The following is an 11,033-nucleotide window of genomic DNA, read 5'->3' as shown; positions in this document are numbered from 1 at the left end:
AAATGTTTCCAAATCCCAGCCCTCCCCCAATAGTGTAAACAATAATATTGGAAAGTTTTTCATAGATTTATCACATTTTATGGCCACACATAATACTGTCAGACAGTTAAATTTAGAAACATTTACAGGTATGTTCCATTCATATACAGCATAACATAGTTTGTGAGCTGATAATACCTCTACAGTTGTTTCAAGATGCCCAAGTTTCTCATTTCCCTGAGTAGTATGATGGTTCTAACCAGAACCCTGTTTGTGTCTCAACAGAAAAATGAAAAGAATCAACCAAGCAGAGATGCTGCTAGTGACCACCTTAGAGCCAATTCTATAGTCTAGTCTGTGAATTACCTGCTACAGTCTCATACTAACAAAGCATACCGGTCAAACTGTCAGAGGCTTGCCTTACCCTTGAGTTTTTAATTTGTTAACCCTTTGCATCTTTGATGGTTATAAACCCCAAGCTGCTTTCATCCCTCCATCGATACATTTGCACCCAATCCCTACACATTACGGATGCTCACTGGCTTCAGCAAGTGCTGGCTCAGGCCACAAAATGGACTCAGGTGTCACATCCTAAAAGAAGCAGTTTCAACTTTAATGCTCTTCAGATAGCACAGCCCCAACAAAACAACCTATGTGCAAAACATACAATATATACAGAAATAGACCAAATTCTGCTCTTAGTTACACCCAAGCAGTTCCATTAACTCAAGGTGTAAAGGAGTAGAATATGGTCCGTTATCCTTAATGGAATTTTGGACAAAACAGATAGTTCATTAAGTGGAGCAAGCTTTGGGCCAACCAGTAATAAACACAAGAAATAAAATAAGTCTAAATCTACGATTCCACATGAATGCTATTAGAGAGTATAAGCCTACATAATGGCAGAGGCAGTACAAGACATACATACAGCATAAAAGCCGGACAGTACTTGAAAAAGAGACCTGAGTTACAAAAATCAATGGAATTCAAGGGTTTTAAAGATCAGCAACTCTGTGTCTATGTGTTTTAAAGAAGATTTTACTATGAAGTCCCAGGTCACATTGCGTTAAAAATGTTCCCATAAAGTCAGACTGATTCAAGAGAGTCCTGGTGGATTTAATATTATAATGACCTAGCATAACTGTAAGTGTGCCCATGCCCTCTACTGGATGGTATCAGAACTGCTCAACTGTGTGTCACAGGCACTATACTGGTAACAGCAACCTGATATTCTTTAGATGAAAGGGAGCTGTGCTTTTGGGGCAGGAGTTTCATAGATTCACCAAAGGAACCATTGTGATTATTTGGACTGGGCTCCTGTATATAACTCAGGCTATAGAACTTCCCCCAAATAAGTCCTAAAACATATTTTTTAGATAAACATCCAGTCTTGATTTAAATATTGCCAGTGATGGAAAGTCCACAGTGACCCTTAGGAAATTGTTCAGTCCAATCATTAATTACCTTCCCTGTAACCAAGTTCTGCCTGACCGTTGTGTGCCGCACAGTGACAAATGGACAGTTCCTAGCTAGCCACAGATTTGTTACATTGTTATATTAAACCCATAAAGCTTGCAAGTTCAAATACATCAAGATGCTTAGAATCAAGCCCCCCCCCCCAAAAAAAAACCTGTGTGGATGATATACGTATTTTTTCAATAGCAATTTAATGTTTTTAGTGGAAAAATATACCATACTAAGGAATATTTCTTCTGAAAAAGATCACTTTGGTGGGGGTTGCATTCAATAGCGTTCATTACTACGTCCTTGTGATTCTGAAGCCAATATTGTCCTTGCCACACTGATACATTAAAAAAATATTTCTGTACAGCTCTAATTGCTTCGTAAGGCAGTTTTACCTAAGGTTTTGTTTTTATTTCCCTTCTGTTCTAACATGATATGAAGGCTACTGATTTTTAGTGTATTTGAAACTCTTCCACTTTTATTCCTTTCTCTTTCATAAATCATTTCCCCTTGAACGCTTTTGCTCATGATTTTGGCACAGCACATCAAACTCAATGTTTACCCTCAGAAGGCAACTGAATTAAACTTCTTCTAGGGCCTGAGCTTTACTTAGGCAAAACTCTCAATGGCATGGATTGAACTTCTATCCCGAGTACATTGTCAAGTTAAGATTATCATGGGACAAATCCTGCTTACTTTAGCTCCTAATGAAGTCACATAAGTAAGGTGGACAGGGTGGCATCCTGCTTTCTAATGATAAAGCCCAACTCCCTTGCCAATGTCTTCATATAAAATCATAGGCACCAAAACCTGCAGGAAAATAATACTAGAGCATTGCTGAATTCTGTAAGCATGTTACATTCTCAGTGCTCAACTCAGTTTTCTTACCTTTAACTGTCTACATTATATCTTTCAGCAATACCAAATAATGAACAGAAATACTGCTTTATATTTTGCTTTGAATATCTTTCTCTTCTGTTATGGCTTTCTATGTAATATTGGTAAGTGATGCTTTAGCACTTGATACAAGTCATGTAATCACACTAGATTCTGTCCAAGCACGAGAATGTTCTTGCTTTGTAACAGACAAGCTTTTCTTCCGCTGTGCTTTGAGTCCAAACAACCTGCAAGCAGCGACTCGATACTTTTTAGACATAATGTTGTACAGGATAGGGTTGATGGCAGCACTAAGGTAGAAGAGGACGAAGGATACCAAATTGCAGTACTGGCTGATCACAGCTATCTCCAAGGATCCAGCTTCAAAGGATTTGGAAAACAAATATCGTCCCACGTGAAAAGGCAACCAGCAGAGTATGAAAGCGAACACCACCACAGCTGAAATGGAAACAGCAGAAGGATATTAAAATAATAAATTATTTAAAATTAAATGTACTTGTACTGTACTTCTTTAATACTAGTGAAAGTTCAAGAGTGTAATTTGCATAAAGTAAAAAGCTAATCATAATTTATTTTGATTTTTTGGTACTTGCTTTAACTAAATGAATATCTATATTAACAATAGTAGATTATATATATCAATAATAATAATAATATAGAGTTATATTTTAATACATAAATCATGACTGAGTTTAGTGTAGAATAGTTCTCAACTATGTCACTTTGGGTTTTTGTTAAAACAGGATTGCAGGATGAAATATAGTGATGAAAATAATGACATTTAGACTAAATAAGAGTAACATACACAGTGTTTAACAAAGCTCATAATTACATATATCTGATGATGTTAGAACTGCAATTTATCATGAAAAGTACAAGGACAGGGAGCTAGATTGAATCTGGGTAAAAGACTCAAAGTAAGGGAAAATGACTCTGGAGCTGCAGAAGATTTATCTGCAAGATGGTGAGAGACAATAAAACAAGCTACCAAGGCAAGCACAATCCATCCTATGAACTGTCTGGCTTGTATATTTCTCCCAGGTGTGTTACCCTAAGAAGAACAAAGCTAAAAAAACATGTATCTGAAAACTGTGTATCTCAAGCTTGAACTCTTGCCCATTTTGCTTTCTATACTTCCTAGAAAGTGGGGAATATTTTCTACTGGTTCATAACACAGTATTGGTTCAACTGTACTTTTAAAATTGTTTTGAGTAGCACTATTCATACACAAAAAAGACAAGAATTTCAGGATAGGATTTTTAATAGCCTTTTTCATGAGGTAGTTAACTTATTTGATAATTATCCTGTCTAGATAAGATCTTCGGCCCCACTCAATTCAATGGGAGTTTTGCCACTGATTTCAATGGGGCCAGGATTTTACTCCATGTGTTATGCCATGGCTGCAATAATATTTATAGAGCGCGACTGAAAAGCAATGGAAAGGGGATAACTATCAGCAGCTTTTCACAAAACATTCAGAAGAGGATTCCTTTGTTTAAATGAACATACAGAGAGAAATCATAGTTTCCCGACTCTGCTGATAGCTGCTTGATCTTGGGAAAACCACTTAACCAACTTCTGCCTTGGTGTCCCCATTTTACAAATGGGGACAGTAATATTTCCCTCTCTGTGGCTTAATTTATAAGAAATTCAGATATTTCAGAGCAGGTGCTAAGGAATCTGTTACTATTATAAACCCAGGCCAACATTTTCAAAAGTGGGTTCCTAAATTTAGGTATGCTGATCCATATTTTGTCTCTAAACAAATGGCGTGAGCTTCAGAGATGCTGCGTCCTATTGATTTTACAGGGATCAGTGGATGCTAGGCACTTCTGAAAAGCAGGCAACTTTTTGAGGTGCTTGAATACAGATCTAGAAGCCTAACTTTCCCTTTGATAATTTTGAATTGTTGGCATTTGCTTTTCTTTTATTTGTTGTTCCAGGACTGGTAAGGATTTAAATTTGTCCATGTGAAATTCTAAATAGAAAATTAAAATCAATGGCAGTTGAGGGCATTGTGCACCTTGCATTATTGAGCACCTAGTAAGTGCCTTCATTATATCCTTCATTGGCTTTCCATCACTTAGAGAATGTTGTCTTTCTGTTATAGCCACATGCAGTGTAGTTGTAACTTCTGTCAGTCCCAGAATATTAGCAAGACAAGGTGGGTGAGGTTATATCTTTAATTGGACCAACTTTTGTTGATGAAAGAGAGAGGTTTCAAGCCTGAAGAAGAGCTCTGTGTGGTCCAAAAGCCTGCCTCACTCGCTAACAGAAGTTGGTCCAATAAAAGATTCTAGTCCATTCTCTGATGTTGTGTGAAGAAAGGTGCGTGAAATATTGTTAATGTTTTTTTGTGGTAGTGCTTTAGGATTGAGGTAAGCAAAGTATTTTAGAATTGGAAATTGGTATATTTAAACTTTTAGAAATATAAATATGGAAATGATGTAGTGGAAGATTTTCTCCCTGTAATAACCAAAAATTCACAATTCTGAAAATTTAGATTTAGAAACAGAAATGTAAGTAGTAGTTTCTTCCAAGGTAATGCTTACCCTCTGACGTATTCTATCAATTCTAAAACGTAATTGAAAGGACACAAAGGATCTCACAGCTTAAACACATGCGGTTGTTGCATAGTAATAATAAAAACATGAATAAAACAGTCAGAGACAGTTTATAATTTAGACACATGGGGCCTACTGCAGCCATGCTGTGTAGCTCTTTGGCCCATAACTCCAACTTTGTTGAATTTAGGAAAGTGAGGTTGTCTCTTACAAAACCTTACTCATGTGAGTAAAAGTTACCCATTAGTATGTTAAAGTTAAGGTTACTAAGGTTAATATTAAGGTTAGTATTTAGGTTAATATTTTTATAAGCAAATAATAGTTGTTAGTTATAATCTTACTGAAAATATTTAAACATACTAAGTTAAAAATGATCCAATCTAATGATTTGGTCTTGGTTCCCCCCAAGTCAATGGGAGTTTTGCCATTGACTTCAATGGGAGCAGAATCACAGACCCCAAAAGAGAGAGAATATTACTTAAGTGTAAACTGATCTTGTTGCTAAAATAGAAAATGCACTTTAGTTTTCATTACATGAATTAACTATATGTGTTAGTTTTATTCAACTGGCTCAAAGAAATTGACATTTCCATCATTCTGTACATACATACATCCATTCCACTTAGATCCTCTGAAGCTAAATGTCATGCTTTTTAAAAGGGTTTAGTTTTGTGACTAAATAGAAATCCTTCTCAAACTGGCATTTGGTACCTGTAACTTATTTACAAAGGGGTTCAGGAATATTCAGTACAGTAGTGATTGTCATATTCATATTTTCATTATCAATTATTCTTTTCAATATTAGAGAGTGTTATATTAATATCTGCCCAAGTGTTTTGCATTAGAAACAGGTATACGCCTCAGAGAGTGAAATGTTGTTATATTGCTGCTATAAACTTTATATATACTAAAAATTGTCAATAAATACTTCACTTTTAGTGACCATTTTAAAGTATCATCAATGTCCTTTTATCTCTCTCTGACACACAAATACCCCCACAGTAACATGGAATTAATATAAAATCCTACCTAACATTTTCACAGTTTGTTTGTTGTTCTTGTCCCTGATAGAGGTATTTGGTCCCATGTTCTTTCTCTTCCTCCTCCAGATTTTCCTCCCAATAAGGCTGTAAAGAACAGTCAGGCAAAACACAGGCAGGAAAAAGAAGACGCTGGAGGTCCAGACCATGATGGTGAGCAGCCCTGATTTGATCGCATACTCTGTAGCTCTGCATTCGTTGGTGTCCAAAGGGTTCGTTCCATTCTCGTGCTCGACCCCTACCAAGACAAAAATGGGTCCAGCGCTTACAAAGGACACAGCCCAGAGGACCAGGATGACCAGCTTGACTTTCCCTTTGGTGATCACTACTTTCGCTTTGAGAGGGAAGCAGACGGCGAAGTACCTCTCCACGCTCAGGGCTGTGATGTTGAGGATGGTGGAGTAAGTGCAACTTTCGCTGACGAACTGAAAGAGCTTGCAGAGGAGGTCTCCGAAGTTCCAGGGTCTGTACTGCCAGAGCCGGAAGAGATCCAGGGGCATGCAGAGAAAGATCAGCAGGTCCGAGAAAGCCATGCTGGACAGGTAGAGGTTGGTCGTGGTCCGCATGTCTCGGAACCTGGACACCACCAGCATGGTCATGAGGTTGCCTAGAATCCCCACGACGAAGAGGAGGATGCAGGTGACCGTGATGCCCGTCAGCACGGGGGCAGGGAACAGGTGCGCGGGGGACTCGGGCCAGGGCTCCTTCTGCTCGCCCGCGGCACGCGCGCTGGAGTTCGGCCAGCCGCTCTGGTTCCACATCCTGCCGCCGGGGCCCGGGGCCGGCGCGTGCTGCGGCGCGGGGTGCAGCCCAGCGGCTCAGCGCCACCGGGGCAGGGGCGGCTGCCGGGCGGGCTGGCGGCCCCGCGGCGCTGGAAGGAAGCGGAGGCGGGCGGCACAGGGTGAGACGAGGGAGCCCGGGCTGGCAGGGGGGCGGGGGGAGCCCAGAGCCCTCCAAACCGGGCCGGCACCACCAGCCACCGCTCCCCCTTGGCTTCAGCGCGCTTGGCCCCTGCCCCGGGTGCGAGCCCCTCCCCGGCCTTGCAGGTGCCCGACGCCCCTCGGCGGCTGCCCCCCTAAGCGGCAGCAGCGTTATCCCCCGTCCCGTTCTCTGCGGCACCTGCAGCTGCCTGCCGGGCTCACCTTCCCGCCGAGCTCCATCCCCGCCGGCCCAGCCATCCGCCGCGGGGCCGCCGCTGCCGCGCCCGCAGGTGGGGACAGCCGGAGCCGGCGAGCCCCGCGCCGCTCGCTGCCCCGCGGGCGGGGGGGCGCCGCGAGCTGCGGCGGTGCCGGCAGCGCCAGGTGTGCCGGGGCTGGTGCGAGGAGAGGAGGGGTGTGAGCGTGGCACCAACGGGTGTGTCCGTGGCGGAGGAGAGGGCTGCACTGCGTGTGTGTGCCGGGGCCGGGGTGCGTGGCCGCGTCAGCGGAGACGGGTGTCCTGTGTGTGTGTGTGTGTTGGTGTCAGAGGAGGGGGTGTCCTGTGTGTGTGTGTTGGCGTCAGAGGAGGGGGTGTCCTGTGTGTGTCTCAGTGTCAGAGGAGAGGGCTGTATTGTGTGTGTGTCAGTAGAGGGGGGTGTACTGTGTGTATGTGTTGGTGTCAGTGGAGAGGCTGTGTGTGTGTGTGTGTGTGTGTGTTGGTGTCAGAGGAGGGGGGCGTACTGTGTGTGTGTGTCAGTGTCAGAGGAGAGGAGTATATTGTGTGTGTTTCTCTATTGGGGTGTGTGTGTGTGTGTGTGTGTTGGTGGCAGAGGAGGGGGCGTACTGTATGGGTGTCAGTGTCAGAGGAGAGGGCTGTGTGTGTGTGTGTGTCAGTAGAGGGGGTGTACTGTGTGTGTGTGTCAGTGTCAGAGGAGGGAGTATATTGTGTGTGTTTCTGTGTGTGTGTGTGTGTGTGTTGGTGTCAGAGGAGGGGGTGTCCTGTGTGTGTGTGTTGGCGTCAGAGGAGGGGGTGTCCTGTGTGTGTCTCAGTGTCAGAGGGCTGTATTGTGTGTGTGTCAGTAGAGGGGGGTGTGTGTGTGTGTGTGTTGGTGTCAGTGGAGAGGCGTATATTGTGTGTGTTTCTCTATTGGGGGTGTGTGTGTGTGTGTGTGTTGGTGTCAGAGGAGGGGGTACTGTATGGGTGTCAGTGTCAGAGGAGAGGGCTGTATTGTGTGTGTGTCAGTAGAGGGGGGTGTACTGTGTGTGTGTGTCAGTGTCAGAGGAGAGGAGTATATTGTGTGTGTTTCTCTATTGGGAGTGTATTGTGTGTGTGTGTGTTGGTGGCAGAGGAGGGGGCTGTATTGTGTGTGACTCCCTATAGGGGGTGCATTGTGTGTGTGTCAGTAGAGGGAGGTGTACTATGTGTGTATTGGTGTCAGAGGAGAGAGGTGTATGTGTCAGTGTCAGAGGAGAGGAGGATGTGTGTGCTTGGGTGTCAGAGTGTGTGTGTGTGCATGCCAGGGTGTGAGTGAAGAGGGGAGTATGTGAGCGACCAGACACATGTGTTTGTGTCCAGGTGGCAAAGGATAAGTTGTGTGTGTGTGTGCATGAGAGAGAGGGGTGTTTTTTATGTCAAAACAAGAGCTGAATATGAGTGTAATGGTCAATTGTCCATGGCAGAGGAAGTGTAGAGTGTGTAAAAGTGTCAGAAAAGAGACAGCTATGTGTGAGGGGTTTTGTAGACAGAGCATGGGTGTGTGAGAAAAAAATGTGTGGATATGTATGAGGTGTTAGTGTGGCTGAAAACAGGTGTGGGTGGGTGTGTACACATGGAAAGAGTGCATGAGTGGTAGGCAGGAAGGTGGGTATATGGGAGTGCCAGTCAAAGGGGTGAGTGTGGTTCAGTGCAAAGTATTAGTATCTTTGAAGAGAGAGTGTGTAAAAGGTGTTGGGAAAGAAACCGAAGTTTAGGATTGTTTAGGGGGAAACTGGCATGGGGAGGGGAGCAGACAGTGTATTCTGTGTGCTGGGTTAGCTGTGGCCGGGATAGGAAGAGCCCTCATGAAGCCAAGCTCTCAGGGAAAGAAATCTAGAGGTCAGAGAAAGGAGCCCCATGTATCAGTGTCTGAAGAGTTGCAGTACTACTGATGCGCAGCTGCTGGAAGGAGGCCAGACAGAAGAAAGAACCACATGAGCTATATTATTTAGTTCAACAAATCAAAACTACACGTGCAAAACGGTGCAGTAAGGCGCTGACAGCTCTCGCAATTGATTTCTAACTTTCTGAGCTTTCCTTAGGTATTGGCTCAGGTTAGTCTGTTTCCTCAATGTGTGCAGTGAAAGCCTGGTGCAGGGGCCCTGGTGAAATGTGTCTTGCCCTTTTGGCTGCTAAGCTTGCTGCAAGCGTGTGCTGAAGAGGAAGAGGATACACATTAGGGTGCAAATGACATGATGACTCAATTTGTAGATGGTTATTAATGTGACTCCTGGTAAAGGAACAAGGTGGGCAGATGTTTTCTTCATTCAAATCTATAGTTCAATGACATTGAGCAGTCAACTTGTCAAATCAAATTTTAAAAAAAACACCTTATATAAGGAAGGAAGGAAGGAACTACTGTTGATCTGGAAGTTTTTTCCTCTGCATTGGGGCATTTTCCGCTCCTTGGAAATGAAGGGGTATTTGTTTACCCTTTACCCAGGAATAAAACTCTGGTTTTAAAACAAACCCTCCTTTTAGATGCATATTGCCCTCTGTCCAAGACAAACCTGATAGAAATGTATCATGATGAACTAGATTGTGTGGTGTGTGTGTCTTAGAGAGAGAATCACTGCTCACTGAAGGGTGGAATCAGAGCTTCTCAAATGTGTGTCATAAGCTCTTTCTTGCCATCAGTTAAAGTGAACAGTGTGTGGGCCTCAGTGTAGGGTGAGCTGTTACCGTGAAATTCCAAGTGACCATGGTGTGCAGCATAGTAGTAACAACTACCCCTAGGTGTCAACGTATCGCCAAATAATTCACGTTAGAAATAGTGAACACGAAAACCGAGGTTCATGTTAACTAAACAAACCCTATTGGCCAAATCTTCAGCTAGTGTAAATTGGTGCAGCTCCATTAAGTCAGTGGATCTACCCTTGATTTAAACCATCTGAGATTCTGGCCCAATGTCTTTTAAAGTTTATTTACAAGTCATCTTTAGGACAGGATTTCTAACCGAGGTACTGGCACTTTTCACCAGAACAGATAGTGTCCTGGATAAATTCTATTCTGACTTATTCAGTACTTTCTGGCTGTCTATATTCCCTTCGAGTTTTCAGCTGGATAAGATAGATTCTTCTCTTCCTGACCTCAGGGGTTGTGAAGGTAGGTTATGCTATCTTGAACAGCTGCTACATTTTGCCCTTTAGGTGATTGCATTTTATTGGTGGTTTAAATGGTCCCTGTGTGTAGTTTGTCTATTAAGTTTGTAAAGCACACTGGAAACTCTAGAGATGGAAGGTATTACAGGGCACCTAGAAACTTTATAATAATACTGCTATATAAAATGAATGGACTTTTGCAATTGGAGTCCCTCATTATGTGTCTTTGTTCCACATTTGGTTCTTAGCAGGAACAGAGTGCATAGTGAGCGTACATTTCACTGCAGCTACAGTGATTCCCCTCAGAAATGATTTACATATATTGAGACTTTGACTAATGTGTTCCTGTCACAGTCCTCTCTGCCCTATGTATATATTGGAACTGTTATGGATAATCTAACCCAAAGTCTGGCGTGCCCTGAAATGCAAGGACCATATTGTGCCTCACAAACATTAGCCAGAAGGCAGTGCAGAAGGAGTTTGGGGATGACAAATTGACTCCCAGAGCTCTCAGGCGCATAGCGGGAGCATGCCCAATGCACTACATGCCTTCCTAGGGTTCAGTGTTCTATCCCCTCTACACTTCTGCTGGCTGTTGTGGTGGGTGGACAGGCGAGCACAACCTGGCCCTGCCACTTCCTCATCACTCCTGTCCCACTGCTGCCTACACCCCAGGAGGTGCTAAGGGGGACTGCAATTGTTTCTTGTCCCTGTGGAGGCACGGAGAAGGTTCCCTGCATCACCTCCTCCTTTAGATCCATGCAGACCAGGCAAACTTGACTCTGAACTCTAAGGATCTGTATCCACTACTCCAA

At 43.4% G+C, this 11,033-nt stretch overlaps 1 protein-coding gene across 1 annotated transcript; it reads right to left on the bottom strand.

Annotated features, from left to right (window-relative positions):
• Positions 1–2,473: 2,473 nt before the first annotated feature.
• Positions 2,474–6,705, bottom strand: GHSR (growth hormone secretagogue receptor). The gene is made up of 2 exons (XM_067536531.1): positions 5,934–6,705; positions 2,474–2,778 (listed from the first exon to the last, which is right to left on the bottom strand). The coding sequence occupies exons 1-2, from the start codon at positions 6,703–6,705 to the stop codon at positions 2,474–2,476; spliced, it is 1,077 nt and encodes a 358-aa protein (XP_067392632.1).
• Between the last annotated feature and the right edge of the window lie 4,328 nt (positions 6,706–11,033).

The sequence above is a fragment of the Emydura macquarii genome, unplaced genomic scaffold (genome assembly GCF_026122565.2).
Source record: "Emydura macquarii macquarii isolate MOO-44397 ecotype Brisbane River unplaced genomic scaffold, CSIRO-AGI_Emac_v2 contig_3603, whole genome shotgun sequence".
Taxonomy (NCBI): Eukaryota; Metazoa; Chordata; order Testudines; family Chelidae; genus Emydura; species Emydura macquarii.
The sequence above is the reverse complement of the archived record's forward strand: the minus strand, read 5'-3'. Positions and strand labels throughout refer to the sequence as shown.

Bases quoted from the DNA above. Each gene is read 5' to 3' on its own strand.
- GHSR (XM_067536531.1), bottom strand. From the start codon at position 6,705: ATGTGGAACCAGAGCGGCTGGCCGAACTCCAGCGCGCGTGCCGCGGGC. The intron at 2,779-5,933 runs GTAGGATTTTAT...TTTCCATTTCAG, and splicing joins ACAAACTGTGAAAATGTTAG to CTGTGGTGGTGTTCGCTTTC.